The following is a 23,841-nucleotide window of genomic DNA, read 5'->3' as shown; positions in this document are numbered from 1 at the left end:
AAGTGCTATTTCTACATAACTACGTGATTTATGATGTTATTGTTACTTTTATAAATGTTGCTTATCACCATGCTTCCAAAAATATTCTTGAGATTCATTGTCTATTAAATTATATTCATACTTATTTAACGCCTGATTTAAGATAGATAGAATAAGTCAGGATGATAGTATAAGTATTGTATTTGCCATAACAGTAATAAAATACATTGGGGACCAAAAAAATAAATTTTGGTGTCAAAAGTTTTATCACAGATGTGCCGAATTCTTGGGGATACCTGCCATAAATCAATCTGAGGTATACGATGTGGTGCTTTGCAATAAAGGGCAGTAATAACATATACAACTATGAATTAAATGTAAGATAGGTGTGTGACAATGTCTTTCACCCAAATCAATCCAAACAAAAATTACCTGGTGTACTTATAGTATCGGTTTCTAAATTTAATTCTGCAAAACAAATGAAATATTACATATTACAATGAATGTTAGCAAAAACCTTTGAACGTTCACCAGGTCTGTCCTGGCATAAGCTGGGCATTTTTGTAAACTAAAAAAATTGTTTTTTGATCACATCCACCTGGAAACATTTAACATCCCAATACTTTATAAATATGGCGGACATAAAAGGACCATTTTCTGCTCCATTATACACTCATTGCCAGCGTTCATATATATTCCACTTATACCTAATAAATATCAGGTAATGCACTTGACCTACAGAATTCATATATTGTACCATAAGCCTAATGGCATTGTGGATTGTTAACAAAAATTGACTATCCTTTCATTTAAACTTTGTTTTTAATAGATTATTTATGTAAGTCTCTGTTATTAAAATGATTGGAGCAATTTTGCTATAGCCATGGTTAAGTTATACCCATTTGAAGCAAACCACAAACAATTTCCAAAATACCATTACATTTTAGTTTCCAGTCAGATAAAATAGAAACATACAGTGTTAAAAAATACAAAGATGAATTGTAAACATGACAAGGCCGTTCTTCAGGATTTCTAATGTCTCAATGTGATTTCACTGAAATGCTCGACAGCGTGATTTTTAGAACCCAGAAGAGACACGGTTTTGTGTAGGAAATCCATTGACTTGTATATTTTGTCAAATCAGCATATTAAGCATTAAAACATGCCGTGACTTGTTCCATTATCTATCGTTGCTTACTGAAATAACTATGTAGAGGCGAAAAATGAATTTGATTTTACTGTGGAATTTCAGCTATCAAGCAAAATCAAGCTTTAACCTCCTGCCGGACAGGAACATTGCAGAACACACAGACAACACGTTTAGGTACATAAATTGTCCAAAATATGTAGAGCAATGGAGCAATTTTACACAGTCAGTTGTTTGTGGTACTCTTCGTACCATGAAAATGAGATACAATTAACAATGTAATGCAGCCAGTAGGCAATTGACAATGAACCGCTGTCACAAGACATTTCCTGGAGGAATGAAAAGACATGGGATTCTCAACCACAGACCCACAAGTACATGTTCTGACTTTTAATTAGTACAACGGAATGGTTTGACATAGAATTATGATAATGCCAGTATTAAACCTGTCGTCAAGTTTATATGGTCATTATAACACCATCTTGTTCAATCTGAATCCAAATTCACCTTCTTTTTCCTGGCTACGGAGAGCGGTGCTTTATAAATTGTACATCATCTACACGGGCTAGTGATGTTTGATCAGCTCATTATGTGTATGTGCCTATCATATGTATAAAAATCTTGTATTTTTATGCCTTTGTTTTTTTTATTTTATAAAGATGTATTAAAAAGACAAAGAAACGTGCACTTATTAAAATTATACCTTTTAGAAATGTCTCTGGACACAAGAATATGATTTCCATATATATTTATAAATAAATCCTACTATTAGCCTACTATATCTTTATGCCACATATGTGCTAAGTGTGTTTTTTTTCCATAAGACAGCTCATATTGCCAAATGGAACCTTAACGCATTTGCATTCCTGAGTTGTCTCATAGATTTTACGCCACTTAGTAAACATGACATACAGTATTAAGGCTTATTTAACTGGGGCTTTGGTGGAGATCTTGAATGAAACAGCAATGTAACCCTTGTAGAGTAGATGTACTAACGGTGTTGACTGGGATAAGAAAAAAAGTTCAGTTTTTTCTAGAAACAGCGCCACTCCTTTCAACTGACTGCATCTGGTATTGCAGCACAACTCCGTTCCCTTTAATGGAGCAGAGCTGCAATACCAGATACAGCCCAAAGATAAATTTGGCACTGTTTCTAAATTTAAAAAATAATAAAATAGACCTTTTTTTCTAATCTCATACAACTCCTAAAATAAATAAGCCTTCAAATGTTTTTGGTTGTGTGTAAATACATTTCAATAAAGATCCATATTTTCTGTAGCTTTATTTGTATAATTCAAAATGAGTGCTATTGATATGATCCAAAATCGGTGCCAATATGGGAGGAAAGAGATGTTGCTAAGGCTTTATATGTTTTGTACTTTTTTTTGGTTTCCTCATATGGGCTTAAATGTAAACTTTTTCAATGGCATGATTGAATAACATGTTTGTTTCTTGCTCACCTTGCTCTGACAGTCCACTTGAACACATTTTGAACAGATTATGTACTACTGCAGTTTTAAGACCATACATGTAACAAGAGACTTAGCTCTGAGGCGCTGCTTCCCATACTCCACAGGGGAAGAGGAAACAGGAAAACAAAAACTCATAGAGTTCGACAGCTACTGAGGCAACACTTGCCATTTACAATATAAGCCCAAATATTTTTTTTCATTTTCTTTTTTTTTGCAACACAACTATATATTAATTTAATAAAATACACAATATAGCTCTTATACACTGAACGATTTGGCTCATATGCACTAAAATTGCAAATAAATCATAAAAATATGTCATTTTGATGTAAACACATTTAAATCTTCTTACATTTGCACATTTAAATGGTGATGTGATATTTGCTTCTATGAATAGGACATTTCACTTTCCTGAGCAAATTTTAGTGTCCACAAATGAATAAAAAAAACATTTTTAATGATTTTGCCATTTGAGCCTTTTACCTTTAAATGGTAAAAATACTTCCTTTTTTTTTTTAAGAACCACCTTAATTGAGGTTGAAAAACATAATTATCTCTATATAAATATTCACTTGTGAATATACTGTTTATTTTTGTTGGACACTAAAATTCTTATTTTCAACACTTTTCATTTTACATAAAGTGAATTAGCTTATGCTAGTGCAGGACACAATAAATTGACTATATAATTTTTATATATTACTATGTGTGGCACGAAAATGAACTACATGACACGGACATGTTGTACTGAAATGTTCTGGAATGTTGTTCATTTATATAGAAATGTTTACCACAAATGGGTGTTGATGTTTGGTGCAGCTAGGACTACGGCAAAATTAGTTAGGACTTTAATTAGAAGCTAGTGATGCTTGTTTAAAATCCACACATAAATTAGTCAACCCTGTTAATCAATGGGTTTTTTCCTCAGCAAATGAAAAGTCACATCAACTACATTAGGAAGTTGCACAACTTCACAAGTAGTTCCGAGTTCTCTTCCCTTACACAACAGATTGTCAATATTCACTACAACATATTTTTCTTGACTGCGTCCGATAGATTATTTTTTTTTTTGTCAAAATAAAGCCAGTGTAATCTGAATAAAAGAAAAAAAACAAACCAGTACAATATTTTGGGGGCACTTTAAATGTACACTTTGAGCCACAGAGCAGGATCCATCACCCCTCTCCCCTGCAAATGTGCTGTTCCAAGAGAAAACTGTATTTACTTGACAAAGGCAAACATAATAGCCTCTCCAACCTCCTCACTTTCTTACAGCCACTGGTTCACTTCCTCGACAGTCTTGTAAAAGCTTATCAATTTCTCTCACAACTTCCTCAGCATCTACAGATTCTCGGCCCAAATCACGATTTGAATGCTCCAGATGGTCTAAGACTGCGTCCATTTCACTTGAGTCTCGGCTCACTCTGGAGTGCACATCGGCAAACACATGAGCCATGGGATCTGATGCAATATACTGAGAGTCCTTTGTCTGTTTACTTGGTGATATGTACTGACTATCAGAAGACAGGTATTGATTGGTTGTTTCTCCCAAGACTCCTGATTTTATTTCACAGCCATTCAATGGTCCCTTATTTGAGGCACATGGCTCAATGCATGTCTTGGTTGGGCTGCTAGATGCAGAAGGAACCTCTTGCAGAAGAGGACTCAGGGCACGCTTGGCTTTTAAATATGGTTTTACATTGGCAATGAGAATGGTGTGCTCTCTTTTGTCTTTTCCAAATGTACAAAAGGTCTTTTTCCCAGTGGGGTTTACAGTTTCATAAGTCTCAGTCTCAACGTGAGCTTCAACAGTTGGAACAAAGAGATTTGTGCGATAATCTGCATTTTCCACCTGGTTTGTTGTGGGAAATTGCGGCATCCAACACCTGTCAGAATGACCGAGTACTCTGCATTCATCTGTACAATTAACGCACTCCTCTTGCTCTACAAAACAGAAAAAAACACAATAGTGACTTTAACATACCAAAGAAATGTTCATAAATGTTCATACATTGTTCATGTTCATGCAAAGTACAGGAGTTCAAAATAATTGTATAAAATTTGCACAATATAATTAATGTTTTTCAAACCTAACCAAATATGCTATATCAATTTCCTTTAAAGGTGAACTTTTGAGCAGATCCGATGACTATTTGGACTATAATAACAAATACATGGAAGTACAGTAGGATCTATAAAGACTTCCTTCCTGTTCTAGTCTTCAAGGGAATACTGTATAGTTAGACACAGGTATACCGACAAATGAGGCAGGCAATTCTTTATCTATTGGCTCAATGAGGTTGCGACTGGCCCAGCAACATGCTGTGCCAATACAGAAATACGCATCTGAGCCTATACTTTTTGCTGCTGTTTCCACACCCTACTTCTTTCCAAGCAGTGAAGTCAATCTGAAAGTGTTAGTGGGCTTTAGGTGAATATGTGGAAAGACTGTACTCCAAAGGCTGGGAGTTGAATGGGTGGGATCAAAGCCATTTTCTGTGTTGCCGTTCAAAATCCTCTACTAGGAGACTGTCCCCATTTTTGTTTTACTGTCGGACCGAAACTCAACAGTATAGTACATTCCCATGTTCTGTATAATTAAGTAACATAAACATTGAAGAATAAAATAATTGATGCTTGCGATTTGCATAACAAAAAAACAAAAAAAATTATTATAATTTTATATTTATTTAATGCTTCAGTAAATGTATCTACCTCTTATGTGCTGTGCTCAGTACAGAAAATGATCACTATGTTAGATATGTTTTCTATTATCTGTTATGTGGTAAACTGAGTTTTATTTCTATACATAATAAATTAATATCAACAAGACATTTTATATAGAACTGGTTAAAAGATGGCTCATGGCTTTGACTTTATTCTCTATAAGAATGGTACTGAATGCTATCCTCTAATGCATTAAAGTTAAAATAAATGAACAGTACGCTACGGTCTGTATTCTTCAGCTAGGAGTGAATAATTGATATGCTTTGCTGTACCACAATCCTCCTTGTTAACATTTTTTACATTTTAAATTACATTGAACACAATATGCTCTCACCATTTATATTTCACAGTGAAATAAATAGCTGCAGTTAGGTTTTGTTAAAGTACTTAGGGAATATCTAAAATTCACTTCATTATATATAAGTAGAAACCATTCCAACACAAGCTCGATGATATTCCCACTTTTGCGCCTCTCATTTTATAACACAACATTAATGAATGTGTCCCCAAACCCATCCAGCGTCATATTATAAATTTTAACTTCCCATATTTTGCAGCAATATATTAATAGTATTTACAGGTACTGGGGAAAATAGATGGGTTTCCCATAACAAATAATCAGTCCAAAATGATAGTTAGTACCTGATTGATTGCTATAAGAAACTGCTCCACCTTTCTCCTGCATTAGGGCGGGTTCACACATAGCGGAATTTCACTTAAATTCCGCTGCGGACACTCCGCAGCGTTAATCCGCAGCGGAGCCGTTTCTCCATTGACTTTCACTTTAATTTAGCAGTGTTCGTTTACACGATGCGTACAATTCCGCTGCGGAGCATAGGCTGCGGAGCGGAATTTGGTGTCCGCAGCATGCTCTGTCTGTTGCGGAGCAGTGGCGGACTCATGGCGGAATTTCTCCATTGACTTCAATGGAGATTCTAAATTCCGCAATGAAGTCCGCAGCTGTCATGCACATGTTATGTGTGCTGCGGATGCGTCTTGCTTTTTTAACTTGACATTTCTTCATTCTGGCTGGACCTATGTATTTCTAGGTCTACAGCCAGACTGAGGAAGTCAATGGGGCTCCCGTAATGACGGGAGCGTTGCTAGGAGACGTCTGTAAATAGTCACTGTCCAGGGTGCTGAAAGAGTTACGCGATCGGCAGTAACTGTTTCTGCACCCGGGACAGTGACTACCGATCCAAATATACATGTATCTGTAAAAAAAACTATAAGTTCATACTTACCGAGAACTCCCTGCGTCTGTCTCCAGTCCGGCCTCCCAGGATGACGTTTCAGTGTAAGTGACGGCTGCAGCCAATCACAGGCCAAGCACAGGCTGCAGCGGTCACATGGACTGGAGCGTCATCCAGGGAGGTCGGGCCGGATGCCGAAAGAGGGACGCGTCACCAAGACAACGGGCGGTAAGTATGAATTTCTTTGACTTTCACTAGGGAAAGTGCTGTCCCTTCTCTCTATCCTGCACTGAATAGGGAGAAGAGAAGCACTTTTCCTGCAGTCCGCAGCGGCCAGTCCGCATCAATTTTCTGCACATTTTGTGCAGATCCGCTGCAGAATCTGCAACGCAGATTCTGTGCGGCATTGATGCGGACAGTTGCGGAGGAATTCCGCCATGTGTGGTCATGCCCTTAGGCCACATTTAGAGGGACGTAATGCGGCTGCCTTTAAGTGACTGTATTAAGACTGCAAGTCGCAGAGTTCCCGTGGTCCAAGTAGACTGAACTTAGATCCCCAAAGAAACCCTATAGGAATCTAGGTTCAGTTCACTTTCACTGTGGAGGTCTGGGTCTTGCAGCCCTAATACGGAAACTAATATGCTGCATATTACGGCTGTCTCAATGTGGCCTACGTTTTGATAAATCTCTTTATTAATATGTCTAAATTCCACTTGTGTTTTATAACCAGCCAGTTATAGTTATTAATCAGAAAGACTTGATAGTCCTCATGCATAAAAACAAAAAAATGATGCCCATAATAACCAACCAGAGTTTAGCTTTTATTTTCTCAACTGCATGGGAAAAATGACAAATAGATTCTGATTGTTTGGTCTGGACAACGAGGCCACGTTTTCTGTAAGACAGTTTTGATATATAAGACCCATTATATCCTCATTTCAAACCTGTGTCCAGGTTTATTTTAAATGTACTGAAAGACAGAACATCTAAATCATTAGAATGGTCTCTTATCTCACACAATGCTATTGTCTAATTTAGGAAGTGTATTCTACATTTTTTAGAAAGGCAAGAAACAATATTTCTTATAAGGATGCCTTATGCCAGCTTTACAAAGGGTATCTCTCGTGGCTTTGCTTTCTTTAATATATATTAATACAGATGCCATAAATTATGATTTGGTTATATGGGACTCGCTTGTGAGTTTCAGTTCAGCTTGACAAAGTCTGCATTGAGCAGCTGAAACGTTGCATCCTTTTGCACTGATGGATAAATAAATGTATCCTTTTCGATACGACTCTTGGAGTGCTGCCTCTTTTCCTGTGTATAACTAGTATTGGTAAATAGCAATCAGAGAACAGGCAGCACACGTAGTATGTGAAAAAAAAAAGGGTAGTTTATTGCCCCAATGTGCAACGTTTCTCAAGCAAGAGAAAGGCTCTAGAGGACAGAGCTGAAACGTTGCACATTGGGGCAATAAACTACCCTTGATTTTTTTCACATACTACGGAGTGCTGCCTGTTCCCTGATTGCTGTATAGTTGGGACCTTGGTCTGTTCCTTAGGGTTCTCATCCAGACTTTATCGGTGCTGCTGTATTTTTTTTATTTTTTTAGTATTGGTAAATAGTCACAGATAGGACGCATAAATTTGTAGCAATAGTAACCCCATATGTGTAGTACGCAATCCCCTAGAGTACATAAATACGTACAGAATTACCAGAGGAATGACTTGGTCCTCTCTGGTTTGGTTATTCCTGTGGTAATTTTGTGGGGTTAATATTGCTACTCATTTGTGTGTCCTATTTGTGACTTTTTACCATTGCTATTAGGCCGTATATCCCAACACTGACTTTCCCTTTAATTTTTTATCTACTTTTCCTCTATATACCATTTTGAAGGCATTGACACTGTATGTGCATCCAGGTTGCCCACCATATGTATTTTACTCCTCCTTTGTGGATATTTTGTTTTTATTTCAATATTCATTCAAGTTTTTTATAACTTATTATATACAGTATATGCAATTAAATAAACTTTGATATTTGATTCTTTGCAACTATTTCTGGTCGTGATGTTTCTTTACTCCTCTACGATGATGAATGTATGTGTATTATAAAATAAAATGGCATTCATACTGGACTATAATTCTCACTAAAAGCAGTCTATTCATTATATTTATTTTTGCATTTTGTTGAGATTTTTAATTTAGATTGAGGAGAAACAAGTCACATTTTGGCTACAGTGATGGGCTACATCAAATGTGTTCTCATTTTATGCTTATTTGTCTGTTACTTGATAGGAAGCATTTTAAAGGAAATCACTTTGGTATAGTAACTGCATTGGAACACTAAACTATGAAAGTATAATGGGAATTATGCATAACAAACATGCAGGTTATCACTAGGTCGCAGATGGCAGGAAAACTTGAAAATGAAAATGACACGTTAAGCATTACTGAATCATATTACAGCTCCTGTCTACTTTGTTATTCCATCACAAATAACAGAACACACTCTAAATTTATAGAGGGCACATTTCATTAGTATGAAGACGTACAGTGACACTGGGGAACGCCTTACGCCTGACCTTATCATGCATATGCTATCACCTTTTAACCACTAATACACACATTCTTTTGGCTGATATAAGTAAAGAAAGCAAAAAAAATAAAAAATTATTTCAAAATAAAACGTTTAAATAATAGAATAATTGTAATTATTAATGTTCCCTATGTTATTATTTGTACATGAACCCATGAGTAGTGTTTTTAAATGACGGCTTCATAGAAATTTGAAAAAAAAATGCAGGAAAATATTATTAATAATAATAATGTCAATAATAATAAAAATTGATGTGAACAGAGCCTTACCCATAGGGGTTATTTCTCAAATGCTCCTCATTGTATTTTTTTCTTTTGAAGTTTGAAGATATGAAAATAATATACATGACATAAATAGTCATGTTCAATTTTACATTAAGACTCTTTTTTTTTTAACCATTTTGTCTGCATGAAGTATAGATTCTACTTTGATAAACCCTTATTAATCTATTAAGATATTGATGAGTATAATTGATGATAAATATATTCAAGAAAAGTTTTATTATTAAAATCACTCCTATTACAAGCAACACCTTTCTGCTCTGCATGCTAGTAAGGACGTATATGGTAGATTATATATTATGTTCACTTCAGTGAGGGAAGGCGTCTGTAACAATCAAACACCAGGGCCCAGGTATAACTAAAAAATATGTGCCCCCAACAACTAAACTACCGAATAAAATTGTACCAGTAAGACTAAATTCATATGTGTTTGATGATAACATTTGGTGGGATCATTGGAAACAGCTCCACTAAACGTATGGACAGACAAATGCAACTATATGCCAATGATTACCACAAAAAAAAAATGTACAGTTGTATTACAAAGCATAGCTTGCTGTGCTTCTCAATGCAGTTGAGGCTGCAGAATCCAGATGTATACTGACTAAACATATGTCTAAATAACACACTTTTTGGCATATGTGTGGCCAATAAATTATATTGGAAACTCTGCGTATAAGTTAGGAGATTCCTTTTGGTGTATACACCAACCGTGCACCAATGACAGAGTGTGAATACAACCTTAGTCGTTCTGACTGCATTCATATAAGAACTTGTTTTTCAGAAATGTCCTCATGCGATTAGACAATACAGTGACAAACACTGCATTTTTTATGTACTATATTCAAGCATCAGAACTGGATGAAATTCTCATTTTCTTTTCAGATATAGTGTCTTTTGTCAGACAAATACACAGGGAAATAAACATTTGAATACAAGACCGTAGACAGTAAAAACCAGACAAGGGCTTTATGGCCAGGAATCATTTTACACAAATGGAAATGAAGTTTGAAAACCTGATAGCTGCTGCAGAAAATACAGTAAAAACAGCAGCATAACAATCTACAAACAACGCAATTTTCCAGACACGCTGTGCATGCTCCAGTATGCGTTTGGTTGCATGTATCTATATTTATTACATTTTTGGTTTCTATAATGGTACTGTACACACTACATGAGTATTTTAGTTTCATATAAACCGAAAAGGTTTTACACTTTTCCATCACACTGAAAAGTCCATGAGTTGTCCCTATAGGGGTTGTCATCTGGCTTTCCAGACACACTGAATGGCATGTGAATCTGTATGGCTACATAGAGGTATATTCACACTCCACCTTGTCGCCAACTGTTAACAGTATTTTTGCATTTCTGTGGTTCTGAAATTGTAATCATGAACCAGGTGATGTCACAGTGGTCAGTTTTGTGATGTCACAGTGGTCAGTGTTGTGATGTCACAGTGGTCAGTGTTGTGATGTTACAGTGGTCAGTGTTGCGATGTCACAGTGGTCACTGTTGTAATGTCACAATGGTTACTATTGTGGTTTCAAGGTGGTTACTGTTGTGATGTTACGGTGGACACTGTTGTGGAGTCACAGTGGTCATTATTATGATGTCACAGTGATTACTATTGTGATGTCCATGTGAGGACTGTTGTGATATCGCAGTGATCACTATTGTGATTCACAATAAATAGTATTGTGATGTCACGGTGATAACTGCTGTGGTATCTCAGTTGTCACCATTGTGATGTCATGATGACTGCTATTGTGATGTCACAGTGATTACTATTGGGAAAATAAAGTAACTATTAAAATGAGATGTGATATTTATTTATAAAGTAAAGTGATTATGTTCACTAAGCAATGTAAAAAATTTGAATGCAAGCTATATGTCCTACTGGAATAGCTCTAAAATTAACACACACACACGCACATAAATATATATATTTAAAAATCTAAATAATGTGAAGCCCAAACTATGTTTCCTCAGCTGTTATAAAACTGCAGACAACAGCCTGCTGGGTGTTGTGTTTTTGTGGAGACCACCGATATTTAGTGTTCTGCACATGATTAGATACTTACCTTTGTTTTTTTATTTAATAGTTTCCTTTGTTGTTGTCGTTTTGCAACAGCTGAAGAGCCAAAGATTGGGTTCCACTATTATAGGATATACTATATTATATAGGTTATTATAGGATAACGTTTATGCTGCGTATAAACTCTTGTAAGCTGGGCATACATTTCTGCTACATGTATGTGTAAATGTGTTTCCATAAACATCTACCTACACACTTCCCTTCTATCTAGAAAATAGTTTCCAAAAACAATAGCATAAAAATAACCTGGTAGAGATGACACTGTCCATCTTTACACAATACTGTACTGTGGTCTCTGAGAAATTACAAATTCTACAAAGCACCTAGAGCCATTCTAGGTTATATTAACGCCAACGTTAGCATACAGCACATAACTTAAAGCGACAGATGGTATTTATAGAAAAAGTAGAAAGTTTCTCAAAATAATATCTTTTATGTATTCAAACAATGGAGGGAAGCGTAATTGGGTTTTGATGACAGAATGTGTAGTCTTCTTGCTAAACAGATTTCTGTTCCTTTTTGTCCTATATCTTCTTACAGATTGTAAACAATATAGTGACTTCTGTTACAATACAGTAGGATGCAATTCTCAGGAGCTAAAATTGCAGCAACAATTGGTTTAGCCAGATGGTATCACTGATAGAGCCATTATATTATTCCGAATCTCACAGACTGGGGAAGTCACAATTTTCTAAATGAATTACTGTACTGTCGATGTTCAGCATCTCCTTGTAGTTCCAAGTTAAGTAAGTTTATTTGTAGATGGAATACATTACAGCTCAGCTACTGCAGATATGTTGTGGATTAATACCATTGTCTTTTATATATAAGACTCCTATGTTCTTTCATGTTAGCTTTACTAGAATCAATAGGCCAACAAAGAAAAAGTATGGAATGACTGAATGACAAACATGTTGTGGGAGAGTTATTAATAGCGTCATTGGGTGCACAAAATTTGCCACATTGAGCAAAATGAGGCATGTGGCCTGATAAGGCCTCATGCACACGACCATAAAGTTTTTTACTGTCTGCAAATACGGATCCGCAAATACTGGTGCACATCCGTAGTCGTCTACAATTGCGGAGGCCCCCTTAGACTTCTATGGGCGAGTCTGTGCCGCAGAATAGGACATGTTATATATTTTGCGGAACATTTCTACGGCCTCGATCACACATCCAAAAATATATACGGAAAGGTGTCTGTGGCCTTTAGAAATAAATGGGTCTGCAATTTCATCTGTAATTACCTGATCCGTCGTGTGCATGAGGCCTTAATTTGGCGAAGTTCACAAGAATGTTACACACTTTACACTTTCTCATGCCACATCTTAGCTGGCATACAATTACAGAATGGGGCAGATTTATCTAAGTATTTACCCCAGTTTTCTGGCATGAAGATATTGAAAAACATATGGTTCCTATGCCACATTTGCCGAAACCAATGTGTGAAAAAAAAACAAAAAAAAAACTGGGGATTTAGACCTGCGCTGTGACTCCTTTGTCAAAATTGTCAGACATTTTTCTTCTTAGGCCAGATTAGCCAACAAGTAGAGCGCCCTGCTGATATGGTGTACGTACGGTGCATCAGTCTTAATAAATCTCCCCTATTTTATGTTGAAAATGACCACACTACATTTTATGACTCTTGTTAATCACATTTTTGTAGGCACTATTCAAACCTGTTGAGATAGGTGTATGAAGTGTCTAAAATACATAATGAATTGGAAACATGCAATATACTGTACTTTTTTTGGGGCGGGCAACATTTTTTTCCTTTGGAGTGGCAGATTGCATAACTCTGGTGCATTCTGTTTCGTAAATCTCCTTTTTTGTGTATAACAACGATAATACTAACAAATACATGAATACAAATAGTGCAATTATTGAATCCATATAATAGCTTTAGTTAAAGGGGTTGTATGAAATAAGAAAGGTCTGTTTTGTTGCCATAAACAGCACCACTCTTGTCCATGGGCTATGTCTTGTATTGCAGTTCAGTCCTATTTACTCCAGTGGGACTGAGCTACACTATCAGACACAACCCATGAACAAGAGTGGCAAGATTTCTGGAAACAAAAAAGAACGTTAAAATCTCAGACAACCCCTTTAAAAATAGTTGGTGCAACAAAAAAAAGATACAACAAGCATGATGACATACATAAACATTCTACATTTAAATGACACACATACATACAAACATACATATGTAAATAAATACATTATTGGATCATCATTGACTGTTAGTTTTGAGGAGTACAACTATACAATAAAATAAAAAATTGAGCAAGCACAATTTCACTAAGAGCAAAAACAATAAATATGAAATTGCCTTTCAACACTACATGAAAAGGAAGGGGTTATGAGAAAAGTGAATCAATGGAAGACAAGTCTACTCTCTGGGTGCAGACAATAATAAGGTGATAGCAGGATGCACACTATTAGATTTTATGGCTTCTGCAAAATATAATATTTTGCCAACAACATAGATTCACAAAGAAACTTTTAATTTAAAGTTTCCCATTAGCTATTGGTAGACGGAGCTTCTAATTACCTGGTACAGTTGAAAGAAACTACTTTAATTCAGTGCTAATAATGTTTTATACATAAATGTAATAGCAAACATAGTCATTTTAGTCAAGTGAAACACCTCATAAAAACAGAATGTGAATAGCAAATAAAAAAATGCAGAAATTGGGATCTGCTTAAATATGATAATGTTATTGTTTCAAAATACGGCTTCATTGCCGGTACTTACTGTACGAACTCAGCCCTTAAAGAGCTTTTCCCATCAGGGACATTTATGACACATCCACAGGATATGTCATAAATGTCAGATAGATTCGGGTCCCACCTCTGGGACCCGCACCTATCTCTAGAACGGGCCCCTTAAACCCTGTTCTACTGCTCCGCGTTGTAGCTGAAAAGTGTCATTCCCGACCATGAATTACGGAAACAGCATAGCTCGCTGAGCTACAATGTTTCCGTTAGTCCCATAGAACTGAATCGTAGTTACGGAATCAGCGTAGCTGCCATTCACTTCCGTAACTGCCATTCACTACTATGGGACTTACGGCAACAGCATAGCTCAGTGAGCTATGCTGTTTCCGCAATTCATGGTCGGAAATCACACTTTTCAGTTACAACACATAGCAGTAGAATGGGGTTTAGGGGGCCCCGTTCTGGAGATTGGTGTGGGTCCCAGAGATGAGACCCACACCCGCATCCTGTGGATATGTCAAAAATGTCTGATGGGAAAACCCCTTTAACTTATTTTAATAATGACGAAGTGACTACAGATTATGTGCACCTTATCTAGCTGCTGTCCAAAGTTGTATCACTGCATTAAAAAGTGCATTGCATGACTATCAGCTGTTCACTTCAAAATAAAGTCCAGACCAACATGTTTAATAAGTTGAGGAAGACCATATTGATTAAAGTGGGAATCTCAACACATCTCAAAATTCTTATAGGCCCTATCCTGGAATATGTCTGTACCTGGCATAACCTGAGAATTCACTGGCCCTCTAGTAGGCAAACAAAACCCTGGTTGGAAGCTAGAAGAGTGAGGATCCCAATTACGTTTCCAGAGAGAGCAATAAGAGAAAATAAAATCATTATAAACTGGTAAGATACCTCAGAAAGACAGAGAAAAATGCAATACATTGATTATAGCCACAACAATGGTGATAACATTTTATTGGCCCACATTTACTAATGCCGTCTCATATTTAGACAGTAAATTTAAATCGAAACTAGCTTTTCAAACAACTTATGCTGATCTAAAAATGCAGCTTTATAAAATAACGTTGTACTGTTAAAATTCAGTTGTTTTATCTATGAAAATTCTGTGTGAAGTTATTGCCGCTAGGTGTCTCTCTTCCTGTAATCTGCTGTCCACCACCTGTTGTCAAGCATTGGCTGTCCCTAGTTACAGACGGTCTGTAGAAGGTAGGTGTGTGTCTCTTCACTTCTTGGTTATAACTTTCTATGGAGAGGGGAGGGGAAGCAGGAGAAGGAAGCAGAGACTCTGCAACACACGCTGCATGTAAGTCTATGGGGGAAGGGGTGTGCAGGGGAAGGAAACAGGAACACATTGAGAAACATACAGACGTGCTGGAAGGATTTCTATGTCGCTCCAGTGCTGGATTCTCAGCTACACTGCTTATTACTGCTGTATAATCTCCTCCAAGCTGGTGCAACTTCTATATATGTGATATATAGAAATAGGAGAGCAGGAGTCTCCTCTTCTATGTGTACAGTGTATAGAAGACATGATAGTTGTTAGGCTCCGCCCACTAGTTTTGAGACAACTGAGAATTAGAGAGCCTGCAGAGGGAAAACTGCTAAATAATGCCATATACAGTGCATATAATGGTCAGAAATAGTGTTATTCCTCATGTACACACATATGACAGCTTATTCTGAAAAGTCAGATGAAAAGTTAGGTACGTTGTAAACCAGGTAGTCACAAAATGAATCAAATTTATCCCAACTGTGAATTCTGTATAATAATTTTGGTTGGTGCATCTTGCATGACCCGTTAGACACTTTTCTCCTACTTATACCACCTTTGATTTGACTTATTCTGCACCAGAATTTCATTCTAATTTTTTGGCGCATTTAGGTGCACTTTGGTGAATTTTAAGTCACAGTAAACCCCACCAGTTTCCTACTAAAACACTTCCCTTTTTCTAGACACTTTTTATAAGTGTCTAGTGAGGTGAAAACTTCAAAATTGCACCAAATTGCGCCTACATTTGGAACATTCTTCCCCATTATTCTCCTTACTATTTAAAGGAAAATTCCAGGCAAAACAGGTAAAACATTTTATGCCTAATGCAGAGGAGGAAGTGCATGACACAATAATTCTCTCTTAGATGTTCTCTGAATCCCTGTGTCATTCCTTGCCCCCTAAGGCCCTGCACTAGGCATCTCACAGTGTATCAGTTTTACATGGAACGTTTCTTTACTTTTCTCTTTGGGACCTATGCATTTTCGATCTTGTCCTTCCTAGTTCATAAGAACTAAAGTGAAGTCTGGCTCATTAGCATCAAGCCAACCTCAGCAAGTTCTAGGGTTCACTTTGCTTGGGGTCCCATGAGGATTTGAGAAACCATTTTCTATGCTTGTTAAGCTTAGGATACGACAGACAGGAAGCCGAATGCTACTTTTAATCCGAGGGGCTATATACTTTATACCTAGAGCATGTCCCTGCTGACTCAAAAAAGCCTAAGCGAGCCAGGGGAAATGTGTACAGTAACTCTGCATAATAATACAGATTTAGATGCCGTAGAATAGAATAATAAATATTTAACAATTCAGGGACTACTGTGCCCTAATCTTGAATCATGAATAATAGTATATAACACGTGGAAATATTTACACTTTTTGACTTTGGAAATGCATCTGCTTTTTGTTTATGTCTTTTAACATTCTAATGCAGGGCACAGCACCAGAAACACGTTGGTTAGTCACTACTGGCAAGAGGAAATGCAAGCTATTTTTCGAGGCCAAGTCAATATGCTAACCTTCACATTAATGTATAATTTTGAATTGCAACAAATAAATTTGCCAAAATGATAGACAGCCATCTAAAGTCAAGGTTATTATATACAACCTTTTTTCACAGAAGCATGAATTCAAACAGCCGGTAACTCTACACTGAAAAATTATTTGGCAGATGGGTCTGGATAATGGACAACGCTTTCTGTCATAATGAGCGCACTTATGGCTAAATGCATTACAAATAAAATTAGACGGATATATCTAATTTATCAACCGCACATGATAAAATTTTAATCAAACATTTATGGTAGAACAGATGTCTATTCCAAAAGACCTCTATCTAATTATTTTAGAAAATAAGACCTACAATGATGTACATTTCATAATAATCTGCTATATAAAATATAAATATATATATATATATATATATATATATATATTTATTTATCATAGACTATTGTCAAACTGAGTATTCATATGGTTTGTTGTCTAATTCTTTTGATTCTTCTTTTTTTGTTGTCCATATCTAGATCTATATTTGAAGTTATGTTCCCTAGGCTCTGAATGTGTAATGAAAAATTTAAAAAAAACATTAAATTATAAAATACCTTGCGGCAGACCTTTCTTTTACCATGACAGTATCTGTATACTTCAATACAGGCTAAAAGTTGAGGATATGCTAAATATGTGTATATAATCAAATAAAATCCCCTCTATTTGGAGTACATATTGACTTTACTTTATAAAGGTTTCCTATTGTGAGCTCTTGAATGTTCACATAATAATCTAATAATTCATTATAATACACTTAAATAGAAATATTCTATTGAACTATCTGTAAATAATATTTCTGATGTTAGAACCTGACGATTATTCTGAGATGAGTGGAACTACATAGACACTACTTCACTACTATCTCTTCGGGTTGTAGATCTCTTTTTCAATAATTTATGTTTCCTGTACCAGCCACTGATTGGCTATTTTTTTTTTAAAGAGATTCTTCAGCAGCTGCAGTATGTATTATACAGCACTGTGCCTCAGTTTCTGCAAATCAGCATACAGTAATACAAACCTCCGATGTTACAGACCTTTTGAAAAAAGATGAGGGTATTTCATATCAATCAATGGGGACAGGAATGTCCCCCTTACCCTTCGCAAAGAGGTTCTGTAGCAGCTATGGTGCATTTACATACAGTAGGTCACAGAACTGCTGGAAGTTGACTTCTAGTATGCCATATAAATTATAGTAGTGGGTACATTAGTCATTATAACACACACCTCAGCTGCTGCAGATATTGGCAGATTATTCATCAATACTGATCTGGTTTTATATATACACACTGTATATATATATATATATATATATATATATAATATTGAGTTTTGAAACCCAACACCAACCCAAAAATACTACATTGTGAATATATTGGCACATCAAGCACTCAGTGGAGATATTAGGATTATAGTACTAAAATTTTATTTAGCATGTATTAAAAAAAAAAACATCTGTTAACTGAATTTACAGCATATTCAGAGAAACAAAAAGAAGAAAAGAATATGTGTATAAATTAATAATTCATTTTCATAAATTAAATTACATAACTTATAATAAAGAAGAAGTCTATTAGGTAATGAAGCCTTAAAGCTGAACCCTTGTGCTATTATTCCTTTAGCTCACACAATGTATGGTGTATGATATTACACTTATAATTACTATATATAATTACTATTTTCAGCATATACTGGATAATTACTATTTATAGTTTCAACAGATAATGACCATTTATAATGATACCATATATGTGCGACTAGAGCTTGAACTAAATAAAGCAAACACAATGAAATACAGCTACAGTCACTCGTAAACAAATTATACAAATAACGTAGCTAAATATAGTATGAGTATCCCTTCAAATGAAAAGTGCTGCTATTAGCTAATAAGACGTAACATTCAGTAAAATTACCAATATTTGGCCCTGAAATTAAAAAAAAGTGGTATAATTATATATTTATAGAATTCTCTTTGAGATATTTTGGGTAACTTAATCAATCACAGTACGGTTAAATATAAAAAATATATAAAGTGATTTACGGTATATTTATTCTTTATATTTTTTTTTTCCATTTTCCATAAAGAAGAAACATTTTAAGTTTATTCATTTATACCTTTGAGGTATTTATTAAAGGGGTACCCCAGGGTTTAACCCCTTAATGACCCGCCTATTTTGGACCTTAATGACCAAGCTATTTTTTACGTTTTTCAATCGTCGCATTCCAAGAGCTATAACCTTTTTATTTTTGCATCGACATAGCTGTATAAGGTCTTGTTTTTTTGCGGGACAAGTTGTACTTTTTAATAGCACCATTTTTAGGTACATATTATTTTTTGATTAACTTTTATTAACTTTTTTTTGGGGGGGAATAGAAAAAAATCTGAAATTTCGCCACTCTTTTTTGCGTTCTAAATCTACGCCGTTTACCGTGTGGTATAAATAACACAATAACTTTATTCAGCGGGTTGTTACGATTGCAACGATACCAAATTTGTATAGTTTTTGTATGTTTTACTACTTTTACACAGTAAAAACGCTTTTTTTTTCAAAATTATTTGTTTTTGTGTCTCCATATTTGAAGAGCCGTAACGTTTTTATTTTTTCGCCAATGCGGTTGTATGAGGGCTTTTTTTTGCGGGACGACTTGTAGTTTTTATTGGTACCATTTTGGAGTAGATGCAACTTTTTGATCACGTTTTATCACATTTTTTTAAAGTCAGTTTTCACAGAAAACAGCAATTTTTCCATAGTTTTTTATTAATTTTTTTACGGCGTTCACCGTGCGGGTTAAATAATGTAATAGATTTATAGTCGGGGTCGTTACGGATGCGGCAATACCAAATATGTGTAACTTTTTAACTTTATTTTGTTTTTTTAATAGTAAAGAATTTTGTAAGGGGAAAAGCTGGGTTTTTCATTTTTTTTTTAAAAAAAAATGTAATTGAACTTTATTAAACTTTTTTTTCCCTTTTTTACTAGTCCCACTAGGGGACTATAATATGCGATTCTCCGATCGCATTTATAATACACTGCAATACTTTTGTATTGCAGTGTATTACTGCGGCATGATCTAGCAGGCATTCACTCCAGGCAGACCTGGGGGCCTTTATTAGACCCCCGGCTGCCATTAGCGACACAGACAATCGGCGATCGTATCGCCGGGTGTCGGTGGGGGAGAGAGGGAGCTCCCTCCCTCTCTCCAAAACCACTCAGATGCGGTGCTCGCTATTGCGCACCGCATCTGAGGGGTTAAACGTGTGAGATCGATACTAATATCGATCTCACCCGGCAGAGCAGGGACGCCCCCAGCCCTCAGCTGCCTCTAGCAGCTGAGAGCAGGGAGATTTGACAGCTCCCTGCTCTGTAAACTTATTCCGATGCCGCGACGTAAAAAGTCTACGGCATCGGAATAAGGCCCGTTAGTGACCGACGTAGAAACACGATGGGCCGGTCACTAACGGGTTAATAAATAATGCTGAAAAACACAAACACATGTAATGCTGCAACTGTGTAATCATTTGTGTTAAAATGTATCTGTAGTCCAACCATAAAGTTACACAGTGGAGAAGATAGAAGAGAGGGGGCCTTATAGCAAAGATCAATATGGGTTCCCCAATATTGTGCAGGGTTTTGCCACCCAAGACAGATGGGCCTGATATTTATTTTGCCCTCCAGCACTTTTCATGACCATTTATGCCTATTCTCCACAACTGGTTTGTTAACAATGCAGTTCTTTCCCAGGACATTGATATATGTTGATACTTTGAGCATTGTATATGTTAACATTATATAATTGGTAAAAATGGTAATACTTTAAGACCAGCCGTCCGACTGTAGGGTCCGCTCTGAAGAATTTAATTTAGTTTCATCAAAGGTGGCAAGAAAATAACTCTTCTTTACAGCATCATTTTATGGCCTAACTCTATATAAATGTTGAGTACAGTTACAAACTCAACTAAGCTAAGCATAATTTTTGGTGCCGCCAGCAATTCTGTACAGTTTACTATGGAGATATGTGTTTTCTACAATACAATAGATAAATATAGTCTTTGTTGTACACATGACATCTCACATTAAACATCATAGCTAAAAATGTTATGCATCGCTAGACAAGCTCATACAACCTAAAATTAGACAGGCACATATGTAGAATTTTGAATGCAACTCTGGGTGTAAATGGAGTAAAAGACATGACAAATATAAAATAAGTACAGCAAAGTATTGGCAACATTTCTTGACATCAAATGTAGAGTTAAACTGTGAGATACAAAAGTTAAATTATTTATAAGATAACCTGCCCTTGGAAAGGGAGAAGACAATGAGGCAGATTTACTTATATTGCTGCGGCTATTTTTTGTAGTATTTTGTGCCCAAATGTGGCACATTTTGGCATACAATGTTGCATTTCCTTTTAGACATATTTATAAAACATATGCACCAAAAAGAAAATTTTTAAAAATGTCAAGAAAATGGGAGTGGCTTAGTGGAAAGGGGGCATGGCTTAAACCGCGCCTAGAGTGTCAAACTTTTAGCTGAAAAAACGGATATAAAATGAACATATCTAGCAAGATGCGCCAAATTTGTCATACTGCATGCGCCACTTTGATCAAGTTGGCGCATCTTCTGACTGCCTGGTCTAAAGTTTACATTGGGTAGATCTATTCCAATGTTCAACGCCAAATAATTTCTCTGTAGAAATAAATAAAATTTTAAGCAGCACTTAAAGTGGTATTAGCTACTCTGTCATATTCTGCATGACAACTGTAGTGTCATTTGTGATTTTTAGCGCCAGCATATTGGGACTTCACAGTCCAATCAATATGCGTCAAAGGGTATTTCACCTGACATCTCATCAATTCTCTGCCTTCTTGAGTCACTATGTGTATCCCCCTAATATAAATAGACCGTAATAATGCTTACATCAATGTGTTGTGTTTCTGATCCCAACAAGAAAATTGCCTTGATTGAAAAATGTTGTAGAGTGAAAAGTGCATCTATCAGTGGATTTCTAATATAGATGAAACTAATGGCTTTTCTGCCTTGTTGTAAACATCAGGGGTTACGTGACAATTCTGATGGGAACAATAAAATAAAGCAGTGCTCCTGATTGCAGGTACCTATTTAATTACTATTGATTTGACATAAATAATCCGGAGTAAATAAATAGTTCTCTGAACTTGTTTGCAGTTATTGCGCGGAGACAACTGAAATATGCGCAGTATTGGCTTGTCTATTTATTGTCTTTAATTCTGTTTGTCAACACTTTAAATTGCTTACATTAGCATACTGATAGGCAGTAAAACACAACGAACCTCTGCATGTTAAGACGTTATATAGGATACATTTTTTCCTGGCTTTGTCATAAACAACACACCTATAAAATCTTCTGATGGACAAAATCGCTGTAAATCTTTTTCTGCTCCAAAAGTCCACATTGAGTATAACTACACTAAGTTCCCCATTACACGGACCTGGAGGTGGTACAGGTTCAAGGTTAGACAAAGTGATTTTTTACTTATTTTACTGCTATGTCATCTGTTTTAATATAATAAAATCTCTTGGGTACAAAAGGTCCGTAACACCACTTTATCTTGGTTAGTTTCTTTCCATACTCCCAAATTGGGAGGGGGAAGGATCAATGACTGACATTATAGCCTTAAGCATAATGAATATATAAAAGTTGAAAAGGTTACCTGGTATACCGAGAGATGGAATTTCAATAAATGATTTAAATGTTCTAAAAATGATATAAAATATTAAATTTAAAAAAATAATATTGTATACCATACATATTATAAGAACCAGTTCACTGTATACAAAATACTTGTTACAATGTAAACCACATATCTGACAAAGTAATAAGATGTATAAACGCTCAATAATGATTAGAGCTTCTCTTAACTACGGCTCCAAGGTGGCAGCTTTGCTGTAAAATCACACTAGAACCATTTTTTTCAATAGTAGGAAGTTGGCTTTCAACTTTTTTGTCCCTAAAATAAAATACTGAAATTGCAAGTCACAGATATCCTGGAGTTTTTCTGCAACCACTAGGGGATGCCATGGAGCTTTGGAGAACTTATCCTTAATCTGCACAGTATTTCACTTCAGCAGTTTATGCTCCAGAGCTGCCATTCCCTCCATAATTTAGGGCAGCAAGATGCAACAATTGTCTTCCATTTTGGAAGCTACACTATAGAGAACTGTTTGTAGTCACTCAAAATGTATACAACTATTCACTATCACTTCCCTTGTATCCTTTTTCTCTCTTCAGGATAATTAATCTTGTGTATGTTACTCCAATAGTCATCCCACTGATCCCCTTGTAACTATGTCAATTTGAATAATGAGATATAGCGCTCTTACACTGAGACATGACCACCCACATGACAGCCCACATAAGCCCAGTGAGTTAGCAAATTCATTAATTTCAACAGTAGGAGCTGCTAGTCAGGAAAATATATATTGTTTTTTTAGTGGTGCACCCTGAGGCTGAACTCGACATGGTTTTTTGAGCAAATAAATGGAAAAAATGCTTTAGGAATGATCTTTGTGCTTAGGAGGTTGTTGCTGCAGTCTTTTTTTTCACAATTATTTCATAACATCAATTCTTTACTGTGATACTTGATTCTCTCTATTCAAAGTACTGTATCCAATTGAACAAAGGGATAAGAATGAGCAGCCTTTATTCGCAAAATGATTTTGCTTTTCTTTGCCGCTCGGCAGGAAGATAGATCCAAGACAGTTAATTTGTTGTTTCAGAGGGAAAATGTGAAACATAAAAAGATTCACTC

General features: G+C 35.9%; 1 protein-coding gene across 3 annotated transcripts in view; it reads right to left on the bottom strand.

Annotated features, from left to right (window-relative positions):
* Positions 1–415: 415 nt before the first annotated feature.
* Positions 416–23,841, bottom strand: part of PCDH17 (protocadherin 17) — a 161,578-nt gene continuing 138,152 nt past the window's right edge. For 2 of the 3 annotated variants that reach the window (XM_075852307.1, XM_075852306.1), the window contains one exon: positions 416–4,542. In XM_075852307.1, coding sequence (XP_075708422.1) covers positions 3,860–4,542 — 683 coding nt within the window. In that variant the 3' untranslated portion in view covers positions 416–3,859. The remainder of the gene's footprint in view (positions 4,543–23,841) is intronic. The other variant, XR_012881401.1, reaches the window with a different exon arrangement.

This window comes from Rhinoderma darwinii, chromosome 2 (assembly GCF_050947455.1).
Source record: "Rhinoderma darwinii isolate aRhiDar2 chromosome 2, aRhiDar2.hap1, whole genome shotgun sequence".
NCBI classification, from domain to species: Eukaryota; Metazoa; Chordata; class Amphibia; order Anura; family Rhinodermatidae; genus Rhinoderma; species Rhinoderma darwinii.
Note: the sequence above shows the minus strand (reverse complement) of the source record. Positions and strands in the feature narration are given on the sequence as shown.